Source organism: Pimephales promelas, chromosome 17 (assembly GCF_988280905.1).
Source record: "Pimephales promelas chromosome 17, fPimPro1.hap1.1, whole genome shotgun sequence".
NCBI classification, from domain to species: domain Eukaryota; kingdom Metazoa; phylum Chordata; class Actinopteri; order Cypriniformes; family Leuciscidae; genus Pimephales; species Pimephales promelas.
The window spans coordinates 23,361,902-23,382,676 of NC_142785.1; the positions used below are offsets into that span (position 1 = coordinate 23,361,902).

General features: G+C 34.9%; 4 protein-coding genes across 5 annotated transcripts; 2 read left to right on the plus strand and 2 right to left on the minus strand.

The window, feature by feature from the left end:
• Positions 1–54: 54 nt before the first annotated feature.
• Positions 55–7,895, plus strand: gjz1 (gap junction protein zeta 1). The gene is made up of 2 exons (XM_039664936.2): positions 55–456; positions 5,904–7,895. Exon 2 carries the CDS (start codon positions 5,947–5,949, stop codon positions 6,649–6,651), a length of 705 nt encoding a protein of 234 aa, XP_039520870.1. The 5' UTR covers positions 55–456; positions 5,904–5,946; the 3' UTR covers positions 6,652–7,895.
• Positions 7,896–8,495: 600 nt separating this feature from the next.
• Positions 8,496–11,150, minus strand: LOC148971519 (lymphocyte antigen 6D-like). Of its 2 annotated transcripts, XM_089122207.1 has the most exons (4): positions 11,130–11,150; positions 10,948–11,010; positions 8,922–9,053; positions 8,496–8,753 (listed from the first exon to the last, which is right to left on the minus strand). In XM_089122207.1, the coding sequence occupies exons 2-4, from the start codon at positions 10,994–10,996 to the stop codon at positions 8,656–8,658; spliced, it is 279 nt and encodes a 92-aa protein (XP_088978333.1). In that variant the 5' UTR covers positions 10,997–11,010; positions 11,130–11,150; the 3' UTR covers positions 8,496–8,655. The 2 variants fall into 2 exon arrangements, with proteins under 2 accessions (XP_088978333.1, XP_088978334.1); XM_089122208.1 differs by lacking the exon at positions 11,130–11,150 and having other exon boundaries at positions 10,948–11,123.
• A 537-nt stretch (positions 11,151–11,687) lies between these two features.
• cd37 (CD37 molecule) lies at positions 11,688–17,211 on the minus strand. Its single transcript, XM_039664938.2, has 9 exons — positions 17,065–17,211; positions 16,309–16,376; positions 16,026–16,089; positions 15,796–15,926; positions 14,736–14,810; positions 14,393–14,509; positions 13,455–13,634; positions 13,284–13,367; positions 11,688–12,070 (listed from the first exon to the last, which is right to left on the minus strand). Exons 2-9 carry the CDS (start codon positions 16,372–16,374, stop codon positions 11,999–12,001), a joined length of 789 nt encoding a protein of 262 aa, XP_039520872.2. The 5' UTR covers positions 16,375–16,376; positions 17,065–17,211; the 3' UTR covers positions 11,688–11,998.
• Positions 17,212–18,088: 877 nt separating this feature from the next.
• On the plus strand, positions 18,089–19,892 carry gall (galanin-like). Its single transcript, XM_039665446.2, has 6 exons — positions 18,089–18,216; positions 18,483–18,566; positions 18,637–18,691; positions 18,798–18,887; positions 19,059–19,112; positions 19,194–19,892. The coding sequence occupies exons 2-6, from the start codon at positions 18,483–18,485 to the stop codon at positions 19,250–19,252; spliced, it is 342 nt and encodes a 113-aa protein (XP_039521380.1). The 5' UTR covers positions 18,089–18,216; the 3' UTR covers positions 19,253–19,892.
• The last annotated feature ends 883 nt before the right edge of the window (positions 19,893–20,775 follow it).

Genomic DNA, 20,775 nt, shown 5'->3' on the forward strand with positions numbered 1-20,775 from the left:
TGACAATGATTCTTCTTGGACATGCTATAATAATGCTCTTATGATATACAGTAAAACAACACTATCGCCTCTTGTTCATCTTTATCTGTAAGATTATAATCGTTAACGAAAACTAACGAAAAAACGAAAACTAGATGGGAAAAAACATTGTCGTTAACTGAAATAAAAATAAAAACGCCATTACAAAAAAAACTATAACTAACTAAAACTGTAACGTGTGTTTGCAAAACTAACTAAAATAAAATAAAATTATAGAGCAAATGTTTTCGTCTTTGTAAATGTCTTTACTTTTAACGCTATTTAAAACACGCAGTTTATTCGTTCAGCTGCATTTCATTTGCTGTCCCTCCGCCTCTCTCACATGCACGCGCGCACACGCACACACACAGCCCCGTGCAGTGCACACCGCGTCTCCATGAAAACGAGGGTTCAATGTTGAAAGCAAGATCGCAAAAGGTTGGTATCTCATGATGAACATCTTTACACAATCACACATTAAAAGGTGGTGTACAGATATTCTAAATTCTTAATACAATTCTGTCAGTGTGTTAATGTCGACCCGAGAAGTGATTGAGCCTTCGTTAGAAAGTTAACTGACTTAGTCGCAGTTTTGAGGTAAAATGCTGCTGGGTTGTCAAAAACTCTATAAGCTGTGATTCAAATATTAAATAATATTATGTCATTATTTTACTCTTACAATGAATGTTTGCTGCTTCAGTCCAGATTAGTGTTGTATAGGGTACATTTAGTAGGGAGCTCGGGGCACAAAGTAACACGGGGCTAGTTGAAACACGTTTGTTTTAAATACTTCCACACACGCTGGCATGACGAAACTTGGTGTATTTAGTAGTTGCCATTCAAATTCCGAAAAAAGGTGTTGATCCAGGAACATGTGGTACTTGGTGAAATCACGTTCACCAGACATTAGCAGGGTTTAAACCCCAGTTGTGCAGCTGGGACTTGTTGTAACACTGCGTTACAACGTGCAGCTATAAGAAATATGCTATTATATTCTATACTTGTATGAATTGGCTTTATGCCCAGCTGCACTACTTCCTGAACTTCAGCCAGCTTCTTGTTTCCTGTCTGCCATTATTGGACAAATTGATTAATTCAGGTGTGCCTGACCTCAGTAGTGATGGCAACAATAATCAGGCACACCTGAATTAATCAAGTTTGCCCAATAATGGCAGACAGGAAACAAGGAGCTGGCTGAAGTTCAGGAAGTAGTGCAGCTGGGCAGAAATCCAATTCTACTGAGAAAATGTAGAATGTACATAATGACTGAGAGTCAATGTTCAGAAATTATTCAGTATATTTTGTTTTGAACTATGCTGTATAGGCTAGCTGTTTTCTGGTGTGATTGTTGTCAAAATCAAAAAATAGATTATTTTTAATTATTTAAAATTCCCATTATTTTATATGAAAAAAAGTTAATAATTGTATTTTATTAAAAAAAAAATTGGTTTGCCTTGTATATATTTTTTATTAGATCAGATAACATTTTACAACCTATGGGGCATGTTATCACATTTCACTTCCATTCTTTCAGGGTAAATCAAGAAAAAAGTATACACTGTATTCATAAAACAAAACCACATAATTGTACTAGACATGTGGAAAATGAAAGTGGCAAAAAAATAGATACTCTAAACCCTTAGTAGAATTACACAAACTGAGAAAGTCAAAAAGCGTTACGTTGTGGCCCGCTCTCCCCTATAGGGTGTGGAAATTGTAAAGCTCTGGGATTTTTATATATAAGATATGTAGATTGTTGGTACAGTAAAGGAATGTCACATTGTAGGCTACATTTTATGTACTGGTTTTAATGTTGAATAGATATTTCTAAAATTGTATGATGTTTTTGTTGAGTTGTAATTGCACAATTCTTTTTCTGACCTTTTTCAACCTTGCCCCTGACAGATAACCCAAACTACAAAAAAGACTAAAACTAACTCTAAAACTAATAAAAACTAAACTAAAACTAAGCATTTTCAAAAAATAGAAGCAGGCTCACACTACAGGAGTTTTATGCCGATTTATGCCCGAATTTCCCCTCACGAGAATCGGAGAAAAAATCTTGTTGATTACCTCGATCGGTTCCGATGTGCGGCGCAGATTATCTGGTAATGTGAGGCGTTCACGGATCGAATATTGCACCTCCCGATCTGCTCTCACACAAATCGGGCTCCCTCCGATCATATCAAACATGTTTGATATTTATCGGCATGAGCAAGATTGTGATGAACGTCAGGACTGTCTAGTCAATAAGAAACAAGGCTGTCGTGGTGAAGGAATTTCTACTGGTATAATTTTGAGTGACAACAGCGCGATATGCAGTATTATCTTAATTTATTTATTTATTGCTAAATAAATAAGTGTTGTGCTGTGGTCAGCACAGCAGGCACGAAGACGAGTATATGTTCAGTAATTGTCACAGTGTCTGGATGTGTTCCCTTGTTTGTCCACTAGATGTCCTCCTTCCCCTCTGTGTCATTCACTTTTGGAACTGCATTTCCCATCATCCTGTTCTGTTACTTACTGATCATTGCACTCAGCTGTTCCCCGTAATCATTGTTCCCAGCTGTTCTGTGTTAGTCTTGTTAGAGATGTGTATGAAGAGTTCAGATGCAAAAGCCTCTAAATGCCATTTAAAATTTTCTTCTAGAATGATCATTTTTATTAAGTTTGTATATTTAAGTTCAGTGATTTCACTTAAATGGCAATGATAATTACCTATTAATTGTTATTTAAGTGAAATTACTGAACTTAAATATACAAGATTGATAAAAATCATCATTAAAGAAGAAAATTTCAAATGGCATTTAGAGGCTTTTGCATCTGAACTCTTCGTATATATACCCAGTCTTGTTCAGTGTGTTTCACGGAGTCCTTGTATTTTGTGGTTCTAGTTCCTAGTTCCTGTTTGTTTATTTGTTTTGATGGCTTCTCTTGGTTTGACCCTGCATGTGTGACTACGAGTTTGGATTATCCTCTAAATAAATACTGCTTTTGGATTTACCCCTGTGTCCCGTGTGTGGATCGTGACAGTAATAAAAACCTAAATAAATAGCGCATAGAAACGAAGTGGAGTAAACCGAAGATACAATGTCAAAATAAGGGTCCACAATCCACATAATATAATGACAGAACATAAACCTGACAATATGCTTTTTATGCCATTGCAATAAAGCAGTCAGTTTCGATCCTCGAATCTCACTTTAGGCTTTCTGCTGATATTTTACCACTCGGCATTGCTTGTCTCTGCGTGTTCTAGACGGGCTGTCGCTCAGTCCAGTTACATTGTTACTGATGCTTTATTGTTTACATCCTCTTTTCTGCTTCCAATCTGCTGCGTGAGATCACGTGAGCCACTTCCTCTAGCACAATAATCTTAATAACATTGTGTAGTGTGTGATGCACTGCCTGCGATTTTCAAGTCTTGTAGTGTGAGCATGTTTAAGATTTGAGGGAAGAAAATCTGCAAAGATTCTCTTTAGCTGCAACCAGATTTCAAAATCTATTAGGATTTTAAAACTCCTGTAGTGTAAGCCAGGCTTAAACTAGTAAACCCAGTTTTAAAACTAATTAAAACTAAACTGAATTTGAAATTAAAAATTCAAAATAAAATAAAAATAGAAACTAATGAAAAATGCAAAACTATAATAACCTCATTGTACCCCCAATGTCCTATATTGCGGTAGCCACATACTCTGAGCCTGGGTTCTCCCAAGTTTTTTTTCTCCATTCTGTCACCTGTGGAGTTTTGGTTCCTTGCCACGGTTGCCTTTTTCACCTCTCTTTGTCGCCATTGGCTTTTGGCTTGCTTAGTTGGGGACATTTAACATTTATTTTTAAATTTAACAATACAACATTGTTTTCCTGTTATCTATGTGAAGCTGCTTTGAAACAATTTGTATTGTAAAAAGAGCTATATAAATAAAGGTGACTTGACAGTGATTTGGTGACACAAGAGCGCGGGCATTTGCATCCTCCTTTGGAGAGTTCTCAGCGCCGCTGATTTGGTGCATTTCTTTAGCGAAATACAGATTTGTGTACGTTTTATTTAATCCATAAAATCATTACTGTGCTGTAAATCGTTTTGTTTTAAGGCAACATACAAGGACACAATGTCAGTTACTATATAGCTAGCTAAATCTATTTACATCAGATGTTAAAATCTGTTCTCAGAGCTGTGCACTGTTATGCGCAGGTTATGGAGTCAAGTTTTTTTTATTCTAAAATGTTTGTTGAATGAGTTTAAATGTAAACAGTATTATACATGTTAAAACGAAATAAAAATTTTGCTGTATTAAAAATGTTCTCATCTGAAATAAAGGAAGATATCATGTAAACAAGTAATTGTTGTGTATTTTACAAAGGTTTAGATGATTACGTTAATATATATATATATATATATATATATATATATATATATTTTAAGTTTAATTTGAGTCAGAAGTATGTGGTAATTCTTTATTAAATTACTAATGGGTCCCCCATATTGTCACTTTAGAATACGGTTTCAGGTTCTAAGTAATTCCTGAAGGACTATCTAATAATTATTTATTAATTACTAATAAGTTCCTTATATTTTTACTTTAGAAGACTGTTTCAGGTTATAAGTAGCCTAATTCTTAGATAATTATTTGATAATTATTTATGCATTACTAATGGGTTCCCTCTATTGTCAATTTAGAATACTGTTCCAGGTTGTAAGTAATTCCTGAAGAACTATTTAAAAGTTATTTATTAATTACTAATAAGTTCCTTATATTTTCACTTTAGAAGACTGTTTCAGAATATAAGTAGCCTAATTCCTGGATAATTATTTGATAATTCTTTATTACAGTTTTTCTCAATTGCTTAAACACTATAACCAGGCTTTTGAACTAAAATTTCAAAACCATAATTCCTGCAGAATTATTTGATACTTATTTATTAATTACTAATAAGTTCCCTATATTTTCAGTTTCCCTCAGTCGTTGCCTCAAATACATGAATTTACTCAGAAAACAGAACACACAGTACTTTATATAAAATATACAAATAATCTGAGGTTAGTTTTGTATGACTGTTCAGTTGTTACTTCTTAATTATTTTTCTTGAACCTTAATTAGTAGCAGTTCTTCAGGAGGTATGACAGAATTCATTAGTTATTGATTAACTAACTGATACTTAACACAATCATGAAATTATATTACATAGGCCTACTGATTAGTTAACACATCTTCCTTAGTAGTTACCAGTAGTAAAGAAGTAGTTAATGAAGAATTACCTATCTTAATTAACCTATTACCAATCAATAATTCCTTATTAATTCTGCAGTAAGTAAGATACAGTATTCTAAAGTGTTACCAATTTGTTTTTTCTAATTTATTTATTATAAATACTTTTTATGATTATTTAATTGGATGCGTTGGCATGGATAATGAAAAAAGTAGCCAACAAGTTCCATAGTTTAGATGACTTTAATTGCACTGTTTAAATAAATTGTGGGGGAAAAAGTAATTAATTTAGTATTATTTAGACCATTGGTGAATGTCCTTGTATTCAAAATTTATATTAAACATTTAACATTTAAATTGCATTAAAATGATAGTTCTAGACAAAAACTTGCATTTCAGATCTTAGGCCCTAACCTTAAGGGAAGAAACAAGTTAACTGTGGATAAATGTGTGAGAAACATGTTTTTGATGACACATACAGTTTAGAAGGCTATATATTCAGCGAAGCTCAAAATGACAACTTCAGCTTTGGACAAACTCTAAAAAAAAGGTATGTTTGTTTTAAGTTCTTTAAAAAAAATGCCACACTGCTGTTTTGAAATCATGTTAATGTTATATCACATAAGAGTATTTGTTATATGACACTAATTGAAAGTTTTCCTATTTTGTGTGCAGATACATTCTTTGCATTAAGAAGAATCATTCACCCTAGAGAGCAATGGCAGCGATAGTTACCGGGCTCATCCCAATCCTCCGCACTGCAGTGGACTCCACCACCTCCTATAAAGGTCGGACCATGTGGTTCGGCCTGCTCTGCATCCGCCTGGTGACCATCTTTCTGGCTCAGGGACCATGGAGAAGCCTAAATGATGATTTCTACTGTAACAGCTCCTCACAGTTCTGCATTAGAGCTTGCTTTAATATGCATTTCGACAGTTCTATAGTGATGGCATGGCATTTCCTCTTCATCCTTCTTGTGCTCTCGGTCCTTCTCATGGAGCTTTTTTCCTCCCATCTTCGATATTCATTCCAGAAGAAGAAAGGGAGAGAAATGGCATCTCAAAGCGAGCAGGAAGATGTTGAAGGTGATCCCACCATGACTGTTGGTGGTAGGATGGTGATCGACCTCCACAAGAGCAAAAGCAGTGTGGTGGTGTACCTGCTGACGGTGATGGTGCGGATTGCAGTGGAGGTTTTCTTCGTACATGTCTTGCTCTTCTGGGTTCTGCCTAAATTGAATGAGCAGTCATATGTTTGTTTTGCACAAAGTTTTCAGGGATGTTCACAACAGCAGTGTGTGGTCCGAGGAGTAGCAGAAAAGAAAATGTCTGTCCATGGACTGCTGTTTATATCTGTCCTGGTTATTATTACAAGCAGTGTGTTTTGTCTCTATTCAATAGGCCACTATCTCTGTAATGGTTAAAAAAAAGCTTCTTGGAGAACACAAGCATATTTAGCAGCATTGATGCAATTGTTTATAAATTATGTCTTTTTTTTTTTCTGAAATGCTTCATTATGGCTTACTGAGCCCGATACTGTAATTAATATGATTGTATTTTTAGTCCCACTTAGGTGTCTTTAGCTGTTATGTACTAACATTTAAATTAATAATTTGATAGAATGCACTTTGTGTTTGAGTTCACGTAACATTCTTTACTTAAAAATATATGTAACGTAGCCTGGATGCCAGCCCGAACTCCGCCCACATTTTTTGGTCGTGAAGTTCGGTCTGGACTCGATCCATTGAGGAGTAATTATGATCAGGCAAAAAATGATCGGGCCAATCAAATTGCCAGGGCGGGCTTTATACGATGATGGACAGATGATCTGCAGGGACGTAATCATCACATTATCAAAGAGCGCTTGTCAAAGATGACTGCAGCTGGAGAATTGAGATGTATAGATTCCACTGTTGCGTCTTTTGTAAAATAAATCGACAGCGCATTCATTTTAATAGACAAACAGAGAACTGCAATCAATGCATTTGTCGATCGGAAAGATATTTTTGGCGTCCTTCCTACATGATTCGGGAAAAGTGTAACTTATCAGCTGGCTCTGACGGTCGTTATGAAGATGGGACGTAATGAAAAGCCTGTGGTCGTTGTGGTTTCTCCTTTGGTGGCACTCATGGAGAAGTAAGTAAAAGAAGCAACACTCGTTATTTAACTTCTAAAATAAATAAAGTTAGGCTCTTAGACTGTAAAAGGCTACGTTCTGTATTTGAAAACTGCGCTATGAAAAGGAGTTGACTTACTGCGTTGCTCTGATTGGTTGTAGGTCTACCGACTATCCAATTGAGTGCAAAGGGTTTTTTTTTTTTCCTGGTTCGGTTACGACACGCCTCATAATCAAAGCCCAATGGAGGAGTTTCAGACTCATATTCTCTCTTGAATATGAATATGACGAAGTCAGGCTATATGTAACGTGATGCGTGAACTCGAATATTTAAGTACATACAACAAAGGTTTTCTTGTTAATTTTAAGTAAAAAAAAGTCGGCATTACTTAAAAAGTATGATGCAAAAATGGTGCATATATATCTTAAGTAAATGCAACACATCATTTTTTTGTGTATAAGCGTGAGTTTTTATTTAATGTGATTGAATTTGTAATTTTGCAATAACTTAAAAGTATTTTCTTATTAAATTAAATAAAAAATATTTTCTTATTCAGTATTTTTGAGTTGTTTTTTCCAGTACAGGTATCTTAAATCAAGATATATTTGGAGAAGTAAAATGACTTGATAAGTATTGTTCCCTGAAGAAAAAAAAATAAAAAATACTTAATAGTTTTTACTTAAACAAAGCAAAATTATTTCCCAGTGGGGTCAGAAAATAATCTTGTTTTCCTTTGAATTCATTTTATTTTTCTGACCCATGGTAGTTGGTCTTGTTTAAAAAACAACAACAAAAAAACAGGACTTTATAGTCATTTTGCTTAAGTAAAGGCATCTTGATTTAAGAATGTTTAGATATTTTAATTAAAAAACATAAGAAAAATAAACTGAGCACAATAAACTTTTTTTTTTTTTTTTTTTGCAGTGCTAGGACAAAAAAATGTGTTAAGAAATTGCTTTTGGCTTTGCATGGTGTTTCTGTGTCTGCAGTTTTGTGTTGTTTGGGCTGGGTGAGAAGTCATTTTTTGTGTATCCATATCATTTTGTGTGAATGCTGAATGAGCTGTTCTGATCAACTTGTTCTTTTCAAATCTATGACAGTACACAACAAGATTAAATGTTTCATAAAACACAAAGAGTCATCTTTTTTTCCCCCCCGCTGGTCAGGATTTATTTCTTTATACTATATCTAATGACATATATATTATATTAAAGAGCATTCATTACTATGGTAGCTTTATGTTTTGAGCATTTTAAGTAGCATTAGATAATCACAGATCAAATTGTAAAATATATATGCTGATAGATCAGATCAGTTGCAGAGGTCAGTTGTGCAGCAGCTTGTCTCCACCTGAGGTGGCAGATCTTTGAAACACTCCTCAGCTTTTCCACATCTGCGCACCTCACCGTCTACAAAAAGAAATACACAATAGCTTTCACAAAGGGATTGGGTTGAAAAGTAAAACTCAGTTCATCAGTTCCTTGTCTCAGGTTTAAAAATAAACAGTAATCTGCACTAGCGACTATATGGCACTATATATGTTTTAGCAGGTGAGAAAATGAATATGGTCAACTCACAGGCTGGGTCGTGGAATTTGATCTTAATGCAGGAATCGAGACCACTGCTGCATTCTTTCACCACCTTCTTATCACATTTGGGATTTTCTTTGTTGATCCCGTTGCAGAAGTTGCACCTCAGTGCCTGTGCAACTATAGAATCACAATTTTGAAATGGGAAAATGTTTAAGAAAAGCTTCTGTTGTGTGCTGAATTCATTATAGCAATCTTCTGGCAGAAAAAACAAAAAACAGGTTCCAAAAATATTTAGTGGTCGTTCAATGGTCTTAACCAATTTTATCACAAATCACTGGTCAGGAAATGAGCAAGAATTGTACAAATACTTTAGATGAAGTAACTGAGAATAGCCTTCCCTAACTTGCAGACAGCTTTTTACTGGAAGACGAGTCAGTGTTGTTCCACTCTCTGTTAATGGCTTCAAACAGTTTAGTTGTTGAAAAATGTCTCCCAGTTCCAAATCTGGACTCTGAACAGGCCAAAACATGAGCCTGATGGACTTGTGCTAAAGTTCCCAGTTGTGTTTGCAGTGTGGCAGGAGCATTGTCTTAAAATAACATCTGATCCCTATTTCCCCTTATAAAACAACTTTTTTACTTATATGGGAAGCAAGCCATTCTGCAATATTCTCCTGAACTCCGAAGCATTAAATGTATTTTGTTAAGTAGCTCACCAATTGCAGCTTAAATGACACCCCTCCCTCCATGCTTCACTGTGGTAGAGATGCATTTATTATATATTTCTCACCAGATTTCCAAAGACACCGTTCTGGAGCATCACCATGCCACTCGTGTTTCATTGTGATTCATCACTCTGCACTCAATTCCCATATTCTGCTGAAAACTTAAAGGAGTAGTTCACTTTTGAAAAAAAATTGCTGATAATTTACTCACCCCCATGTCATCCAAGATGTCCATGTCATTCTTTCTTCAGTCGAAGAGAAAGCATTCCAGCATTTTTCTCCATATAATGCACTTTACTGGTAATCAAACGGTTCAAGGTCCAAAAGACACTTTCATTACAAACTACTGCAAACTGTTCAAAGGGCTTTAAACGATTCCAGACGATGAATAAGGGTCTTATCAAGTGAAACGATTGCTCATTTAATAAATAACAAAGTTTAAGTTTTATAAAAATGCTCGCCTTGCTCTGTTCTGTGACGCACGTTTGTGACTCTCCTGTTCGAACTCGTTCATCAAAATGAACAAATCTTTTTCCGAGTCATTTGGTTCATTCAACGAACGAAACAAATGAATTGACTCGGAAAAAGATTTGTTAATTTTGAATCATAAACGTGCATCACAGAACAGAGCAAGGCGAGCGTTTGAGCTTATAAAACTTAAACTGTGTTATTTTTTTTTTAAATGACTGATCGTTTCGCTTGATTAAACCCTTATTCATTGTCTGGAATCATTTAAAGCCCTTTGAACAGTTTGCAGTTTGCACTGAAACTGTCTTTTGGACCTTGAACTGTTTGATTCCCACTGAAGTCCATTATATGGAGAAAAATGCTGGAATGTTTTCATCAAAAACCTTAACTTTCGACTGAAGAAAGACATGGACATCTTGGATGACATGGGGTGAGTAAATTATCAGCAACAGTTTTTTGAAACGTGAACTAATTCTATCTTTGATCTTTTAAGACCCCAATGGCTTTTTAAGTTATGCATTTGCTTAGACTGTGCTTATTTCCTGACCAATATTTGGTTAAGACAATTAAGAGCTTAGTGTTCCACTTTATGGAAATCATATATATATATATATATATAAATATATATATATATATATATATATATATATATATATATATATATATATATACATGTGTGTGTGTGTGTGTGTGTGTGTGTGAGAATGTAAGAAGTAAATGAAGTTCTATCATTTTCCATCAAATTACATAGATTTAAATTAGAATATGTACATATATATATTTAAATATTACCTAATATTATAAAAAGCACAACCTGTTTACTGTGAGAAATCCGGAGAACAACGATCTGAAAACTGAAAATTCTGAAAATTCACTCACCACAGAGGGCACCTAAAATCATGATCAGAACCAATGTGTGGGATCCCATCTTTCTTTATTAAACTGACATAAATGAATGATAATGAGTTATTAAATATGAAAACATAAATAAATAAATGTAAAATCAATTCATGTATTCATGCATTAAGACTAAAAGTAATCTGATAAAATATCTTTCTTACCTTCTTAGTCTGAAGTGTTGCCGAAGAATTAATCAAGGAGATGAATACAGCACGTATATATATATATATGTGACACCTGATAACAAGGGTGCTCCTCCCTGCCCTAATAACTTGTGGGGTATAACATGTCCTATGTACCATTTAGATCCTCAGTTTAAATAAACACATAAATTAAGTTGTTATGACAATAAATGAAAATTAACTTTATAACATAAGTTAATGTTTAATTTCTTTTAGCAACAGCAGTTTTATTACAATTATCCTATTTGGATATACTTAAATCTAAATATAGGCTATTTTAATGATTTTTTAAATAATTGCTTATATACTGGCTGTCATCTTACATAAAAAACAGCATAATTAAGGACGATTTGTTTTAATATTTTAGATATGAAAGACATGATTATGAGAACAGTATTTTGCCACAGTATTGAGGTCATTTGCTTTGTGTGCACAACAATAGTGAAATATAACACTGTCACACCCTAATGTTCCCAGTCCTTTCTTACCCAATGGCTAAACTGAACAAGTGAGAAAAGTCATAGTCAGATGCACAAATTCTGAGAATCAAACGAAAGTTTATGTCATTTAAAAATTATAAGAACAGGTTCAAATTTGACTTTTACAATTACTAAAATAATTTTACACACATCTGAATAACAAAACAATAATATTACACACATCTGAATAACAAGGAAAATCAACAATTGTCTGTCTTACAGGATTAAAAAAAAATCTGTATAAAACGACAAAATACCACAGAAAATGAACAATCTCATTTAAAAAGACATCAACAAAACATCAAATTTATGAATGAGAGAAAATGAATAGGCTACTTGACGTTTTCCCCCTCACTGATCATGGTCGTCTCATTTAAAAATGATGTTGTAATCCACAGGACCCTGCTTATACAGACACATCGAAAGGATCATACCACATATCTGCAAAAAAGAAAAAGATATTTGTCATAAATTAACCATTCATGGTTCAACCATTCAGTTAACCATTAATCATTTAAGCCTATATATATCTAACAATGACAATGCCCTCAATTAACAATTTCGGTCAAATATCCCAAGTTCAAGTTGAGTCTGGGATCAAGGATAGACGAATCTTCAGTTCAAACCACACACTAGGCTACTATGATAACAACATAGCTATACCTTGCCAGTACTCCACAGTGAAATCTCTGCGAGGGAAGATACAATTAAAAGTAACCACTGAGACCTTTGCACAATCATATTCTCTTACTCTGAACTCACAAAACAAAGTCACACATTAAGAAAAACGTACGAAAATGAAATACAGCTAAAAGTAAGACCACCATGTATCTAATCAGAGAAACAATTCTTTTAATTGGTTGCTATGTCATTTCCACACCAATTATCATGCATTATAACAAAACGTATTACACAGCACTCTAGAATGCCCGATTCTGATCAATCGCAGCATTCAGTGGGAAGACATTTTTTAATACACCATCGTCCATAGCAACAAAGTCCGTTCATCTGGGTAACTCATATTAAGGTATATTTCATGTTATTCATGTCCATGCATTTTAAATTTGAGAGGAGCTGTGTAATAAGTGTTATAATTTTATCTCAGTATTTCGTTATTGCAAAATAAACCCATTAAGGCTGGAATTGTATTCAGAATGACTTGTTTGGTAGTGTCTGGTAATCTGATTTGAAAGTTGTTTAGTGTATGAAGTCCAGTTTTTCTCTGTAACCATTTACAAAGGTGGCATGTGTATGATGCCTTGTGTTTTAAACTAGGTGTTTTAACATCTGGTGTAGTGTATTCCAGCCTTTATGGGTGATACAAGTGCCGATTCCTCCACGCAAAAATGAAGCACTCAACCACACCACACTAGTCACAAAGAGAGACCTGGACAGCTGAACATGGCTGCCATGTGACTTTCTAGGGCAGCAACGGTGTGTGCGATTAAGACAACAGTAAAATACGAGACAAATCCACTGTAGACACTATGAGACAAATGGCCAGAGGTGGTAATTAAAACATTCAGCAACACCATCAATTCCTTCCATATGCACTTAATTTATTGTCATTAACTCTTAAGTTTAGACAGTGAAAGCTTGTACTTATTTGAATTATCTGAATTGGTTTGAATGTGTTTCGTGACAGTTTGCTTACCTCCACCAGAGAAATTGCCAAAATAACCACCGAAATTAAGAGGAGATTTGCTTCCAGCCACTTCATAATATCGTCACCGCAACCCTTTGAGAAAGAGAAAAGAGGTACAACTCAAATCATTTTGTCGGAACACAATTTACAAAATGATTCAGGGCAGAACTGAAACCGTACCTTCTTATGAATCCGGCATGATGTGTGATTTGAAATGGTAACATTTGTGGAACATTTTTGACATAATGTTGTAGCTTGGGTTTCATCCGTCGCATTGACAGTGGCATTGACTGTGTAGACGCAGGAACAAGGTATATAATTCCCCCAGTCTCCTTCCCCATCCCAACCACAGCATTTAATCTGCAAAGACAATAATGGAGGTGATATTTTATTTCAAACTTCCCAATGTAATTGTCAAAGTTTGCTTTCAAGTTCTACTGATAGTTATGTAACATGCATTTTGCACACGCACCATGTATTATGCTGATTATTTTATCAAGGTCCAAATGAGAGTTTCAGTGTAGCTTCAAAGGGCTTTAAACGACACCAGACGATGAATAAAGGTCTTATCTAGCGAAAAAAATCGGTCATTTAAAAAATAAATAAAAAAGTTTAAGTTTTATAAGCACAAATGCTCACCTTGCTCTGTTCTGTGATGAGCGTTCGTGACTCTCCTGTTCGAACTCGTTCATCAAAATGAACAAATCTTTTTTTGAGTCATGACTCGAAGGTTCCTAATATAAGACCCTTATTCATCGTCTGGTGTCGTTTAAAGCCCTTTGAAGCTGCACTGAAACTCTCATTTGGACCTTGAACCATTTGGTTCCCAATGAAGTCCATTATATGGGGAAAAGCCTGGAATTTTTTCATCAAAAACCTTAATTTCTTTTCGACTGAAGAAAGAAAGACATGGACGTCTTGGATGACATGGGGGTGAGTAAATTATCAGCAAAAGTTTTTTTTAAAAGTGAACTACTCCTTTAAGTGTATTTTACTCAATTCCACGTGTGAAATGTACTTGAAAAATCTGATTGTTAAAAAAAAAATTGGGTCAATTTTACATATTGTTTTCTCATGTATAGTTTTCTTTTTGTTGTGTACTGTACTGTTTTTCTCACCTCTTTCTGAATGTATTGTAGAGTCTGATTAAAAGCCTCGAGACTGTACTCTCTGGAGTCATTCCTTGTAAGTGACTTTATTAATTCAAGAGTACGATCCTTTAGTAAACTGCCAAACTGATTAACAATGAGGGGAGGGGGGGGGGGGACAAGTTAAAGATGTTTTGGTCATGATTTTATCTCAAGTATTAGCTTCAGACATATAACATTTGAAAAACAGAAATCAATCAAACTGATTAAAAACTTGACACCAAAGAGGATTAATTATAAATAATGTGCTAGATCTGTATAAAAAGCCCAATGCCAAACTGGGTGGGACTGCAGATCTGTATGCTTGAGTTACCTCAGTCTTCTGGGTGTAGACAAGAACCCCACCCATTATCTGAGCCGTAAGAAGAACTGAGAGCAGGATGAAATACTGTAGATAAATGAAGGCTATTTTAATACTGTTACTCAGTGGAGCAGATCAACTTACTGATGCATTACAAACACCAGTACCAGGAACATGTACAATTCTCATGAGGTTGGTGACTCCTAGACACTTAAAAGAGTAGTTCACTTAAAAAAAAAAAACTTTTGCTGATAATTTACTCACCCCCATGTCATCCAAGATGTCCATGTCATTCTTTCTTCTGTCGAAAAGAAATTAAGGTTTTTGATGAAAACATTCCAGGATTTTTCTCCATATACTGCACTTTACTGGTAACTAAACGATTTTGGTTAAACTGCAAACTGTTCAAAGGGCTTTAAACGATTCCAGACGATGAATAAGGGTCTTATCAAGCGAAACGATCGCTCATTTAAAAAACAAAAAACAAAACATAGTTTAAGTTTTATAAGCTCAAATTGTGGCCTTGCTCTGTTCTGTGATGCGCGTTCGTGACTCTCCTGTTCGAACTCGTTCATCAAAATGAACGAATTAACTCGGAAAAAGATTCGAGTCTTTTTCCGAGTTAATTCGTTCATTTTGATAAACGAGTTCGAACAGGTGAGTCACGAACGCGCATCACAGAAACAGAGCAAGGCGACCATTTGAGCTTATAAAACTCATCGTCTGCAATCGTTTACTGTAAAGCCCTTTGAACAGTTTGCAGTTTGCACTGAAACTGTCTTTTGGACCTTGAACCGTTTTGTTCCCATTGAAGTCCATTATATGGAGAAAAATCCTGGAATGTTTTCATCAAAAACCTTAATTTCTTTTCCACTGAAGAAAGAATGACATGGATATCTTGGATGACATGGGGGGTGAGTAAATTATCAGCAAACGTTTTTTTAAAAGTGAACTACGCCTTTAACATTTTAGGAGTTTTCCTAACAAGCGTATGTTAAATGGCAAAAAAACTCAAATAGGTCACATCAATTGCATTTGAATCCCATCAAGTTTTGTTTTTCTGAAAACTCACAGTTGCCAGCAGGCATTTGACAGTCTTCAGAGAACCCAGACATCCTAGGAAGCCTAATGCCATGGTCGCAGAGCCACTGGCGATCAGCAAGTAGGAGAATAGAGACATGGAAAGGTAGGGAAGATGGGATGCTGCAAATCATGGAACAAATGCGTTAATATTTTGTAATAGACGAAGAATCCAAATAGCACCGTCTCTTCTTTTCACACACAAATAAGTATAAAACTTACTGAAAATGCTGGTCTCTGAAAATGTTATCCATAGTCCCAGAGATAAGAGGAGGGATCCTAAGAGCTAAATGAGAAAACCACAGTCCAACAGCAATCTGACATGTACATTGTATATAATGTAAAAGTTTTATCCAAAAGTCCAAAAAGGTGACATATATTATACAGTAGGCTATATGACTACAAGGAAAGTGCTGTTATATTTTTATATTCTTGTTATGTATATTATATACTTTATTTCATTTCATTTCATTTAGAGTCTTATAGCACTAATATGCAAACTTACAAAGAATATCAAGTTGAAAAGAAAGAGGAAGTATTTGGTGAGACTGAGGCAGCACTCAGATGCCATATCTGTAAGCACAAAATAAAAAAATAAATAAATGAATATTGAAATCATACTGAGAACCATTGAAATATATATATAGAGTCAGGATGAGATGCAGAACATTATGCACCATGTTCCACTTTTCTCTAAGAATCAAGCTGGTTTCACACAGTTCAGTACTTTTTTTTCTTTAAGAATCAACACAGTGTTTTCGTATTAGTTTGGATTTGCTGCTCAAAAAAAAAAAAAAAAAACCCAAAAAACCCCCCCCACAAAAACAGAACAGGGTACAGGAAGTGTCTTGTACTCTCATATTTCCTTGCCTTTGGTAACGAAACCAAATATATCATTTTACACAGGCATGCATTAACTATTCAAGCACTAGCACATGGGACAAAAGTGCTTTGTTTGCTGTTATGAACATTTGAGAATATATCCTTCGGGGGTTAGGTAAATTCAGGTTTTTTACACCATGTTAGACGGTTCAAAAAGCCAGTGATATATTTGTATTTATAATGTTTAAACAACAGAAACCATTTTTGTTAACATTTATGCAATAAAACCTCACATAGAAAATAGTATCTCATATAAACAACATTTACATAATCACCATCTAATTGGAATTCATCAAAACATTTTAATGATTTGACTGATGTCTTTTAATGCTTTCTAGAATAAATAGTTTCACCAAAGAAATAAAGATATAAAACTTACCTTAAACAAACTGGGCAAAGTCAGTAAGATTACACGGTGGGTAAATAAAACGTGGAAGCCTCTCACGAGATCATGTGAAAAATAATTTTGCATAAGTAAAAGGTTTAATTCTGATTCGCTGTATTGCTTGAGAGTTCATGCCAGTAAGCAAAGCATGACTGACTACTTCAGTAGGAAGCAGGTGTATACAGAACACCCACCATAAATAAAATATCAGCCCAGACTCTTTTACATCCACATATCCCCACTTGCCTCTCTGAATTAGCAGCATTTCATTTAAAACATGTAAATGATTTCTATGACATTTTGTGATATTTTCGTGTTTACACAGTCTGCAATGTTTAGAAAATATAATTGAGTTGACATTTAGAAAAAAACCCATTTGTTTTCATCTAACTATTCCCATATGCATTGTGATTCCAGTTGCTGCCTAAGATTTCCAGATATTGATTTCTGAGAGGGGACAAAAGAAACGACCTCAGATATAAGAGCATGCTGTTAACAGCAGATGAGTGCATGAAAATGAAAGACAGGGGCAGAGATCGAGGTTAATTCTTCTGAGGTCACTATAATGCCTCCCACAGGAGACTGAAATTTCAGCTCTCATTCCCTGTTTCAACAAGCTTCCTCGTCGGCCTGTTCCCCGTCCCCAAATACAGCTTTAGCACAATTAGTGGTGGATAATTAGGTGGAATGTTTTAGGGCTTCCCTGATAATGGATAGAACGGGGCAGAAGGTGCTGTAATTATAGGGTAAAGTGCTGTTGAAAGCATCATGGAAATGGATTTCAATATTACCTCATATGATCAGAGACACTAGATAAGAGATAGATAGATAGATCATTCCTTCTCTCTCCCCCCTACTATAACCTTGCTAACAGTGATTAATTCTGTCTCATCATTCTCTGTCCTTCCTCCCGTCTCTGTAAACAGCACCAGTAATTATGAGAAATGGACAAATGAACACCGTACTAATAGAGTTTCATTATGTTAATATGCTGTATGCTGCTGGGTGTATAAAAGACAGACTGCCCCTCATTCAGACACACACCTGCAGCAACCCTGTTATTTGAAGGTTAAAGGCTGTCTCATTTCCCCCCACTGGAATTCAGTTTTTTTTATTAATATTAAACAGCAACTCCTCTCTTAGAAGGTAAGGATTATTTGTGTTGTGTGTTGTGCTTTAACCACTGTACTGTTTTCAGGATTGTGTCTTAAATGTTCCTCATAGAATACGGTAAAGTTAAATGTTGCAAAGAATTTCTTTAATTTTATTTAAACATTTATAAAACCACCACCTGGGTGAAAAGTAATTGCAGTCTTGCATTCAACGGCAATAACAATAACATAATTCTAAATAACATCTTTCAGTTTTACAATGCTTGGATGTACATGTTACATGCACTGTTTTTTATACAGATGCAGACGAATTGTGCTCTACTCTGTATCTCACTGTGTGTATTTACTGCACATCTCTCAAGGATCCATGGCGTGACCCTCTCGGTACATCTTCTATTACCTCTTCTCTTGCTCAACTATGATTGTTTTTTCATCGCCTCTTTTAATCCCACAGAATCCAGAGAAAAAAGGCTGGACTCTACACAGTGCTGGGTACCTACTAGGACCTTGTAAGTGCATTGCATTCAAACAATTTGACAGCTTTGTTCAAATGAGTATTTTAATAACATTTAATATTGGTTTTATTGCTATAATTTTGTGGTTCTCCTCTTGCAGATGCTCACAGAAGTCTTAATGTAAGACACAGGGCAATGGGCAAAAAAGACATGTGGAACAAGAGTTCAAGCGTCCTAACATCTTCATACAGTCAGTCCTTAAAGCATTTATTACTATTTTTATTATTAATAAACCTTGATTTTAAGGAATAATCTGAAATATTAGTATTCCTATTTATTTTCCAGTCTTAAATGTTATTCCTCTTTGTAAAATGATAATTTTTCTAAAAAATAAAGTCACATTTTTTTTCCTATTCCATAGATGATTCCTATCTGCACTCACTACTGGGTCATCTTGCATATCTGCGATTAAAAGGTGAATAGTTTAATTGATTTATTTCCATTTAGTGAAAGAAATCTGAATACGGCAAGTAAAAGTACTATTTTTCTCTTTCAGAAATGGGAATGACTGAAGATTTTAGTGGCTCTTTAATTAATGGCCATATGAAGCAATAACAGAAATATCCCTGTTTAACTGTCAACAGCTGCCCTCTAAAATTATTTTGCATTCCTTCCTATTTATTATTATTTGTCATGTATTAAAAAATTGTTCAAATGCGATTATCCCATGAAACTGATTTGGCTCATCTCACCACATCTCACAGAACCATTGTTGGTGCATAATTTCCTGCTTCTGAGTTCAAACAAAGCAATTCATGACAAATGTTTTAAAAAGCCTTTAATGTTTATTTCATATTAAAAGGAAATTGATGTAGCTAATCCGGGAGCAGCAATTTACTGTAAAAAAAAAGATGCTGGATTAAAATTTTAAGTTCAATCAACTTGGATGTTTAAGTCATTTCAACTTTAACATTAAACTGACTTAAAAATGAGTTGAATATTGAATAACTTGCTCAACCTATTTTGCTGAGTTAATGTGCAATGAGCAATGTAATAACATATGATGTCATGGTCGATTATGTAATTTTTACACTGTTGTTTTGGTGAATAAGAGGTGAAAACTAATGAAATCTGTTGATTACAAATACACATTTTTGAACAAATAGCAAACTATCTCGCTGATTCCAATAACCATTGTTTGACTTAACACAGAGAAAGCATAATAATAAAAGGCCTAATTAAAACATGAAACGTAGTGGGAGTGTATATTATTATGAAGTGTGATAAAGAGACATTGGGTCAAGATTAATTTAAGACAAGATTTCTTGGATAGGCCTACAAATGCACATGTGTTTTGGATGTCGTTCTATTCCGTCGAAATACAGCAAGATAAAATCAAAGAGTTAACACTTGACGCCATCTTGTGGCAGGAAAAGGAAATGATGTGGTGTAGAAACGATTTTCACTCAGAAATTTCACCTCAAGTAACCCCATTGAATTAAACGTGAAATGTTGAAGTACATTTTGAAAATTACATTTTGAAACATTCATTCGAAGTAATTGATTCCTTATGTATCCATGTTGTTGTTGTTTTTTTCTTTTTTATCAAAATACATTTTAGGTAGCCTACACAATATACTGTAGGTGTAGCTAAATTCATACTTTCATATAATATGAGGTCATTAACCTCATGCTTAATACTAAATAATAACACATATTTGTAGATGGAGTATGTAACACTGTGTGTATTTGCAACGCGTTCTCATCCCAAAGCGCCATATAGGACGCTTTTGCAAAAGCGTAAATATCCAACGCACATGGCACCCTTTAACGTCTAATGAGACGCTTCGGTTAATGGTTAAGTTTAGGTATGGTGTGGGGTAAGGGTTAGACCACTAGGGGGCGCCTTCTGCCCAAATATATCTGCGTCTCATTTCACGTTAAAGGGTGCCATGTGCGTTGGATATTTACGCTTTTGCAAAAGCGTCCTATATGGCGCTTTGGGAGAACGGGCTGAAAAACAACACCTAAAATGTAAGAAATCTCTTAGCCATTTCTGAAGTTGTTGTAACAGAGAGACATCGGAAGAAAGCTGGAGGCTGAAAGATGCAGATGGGAAGGGGCAATTTAGGGCTCTG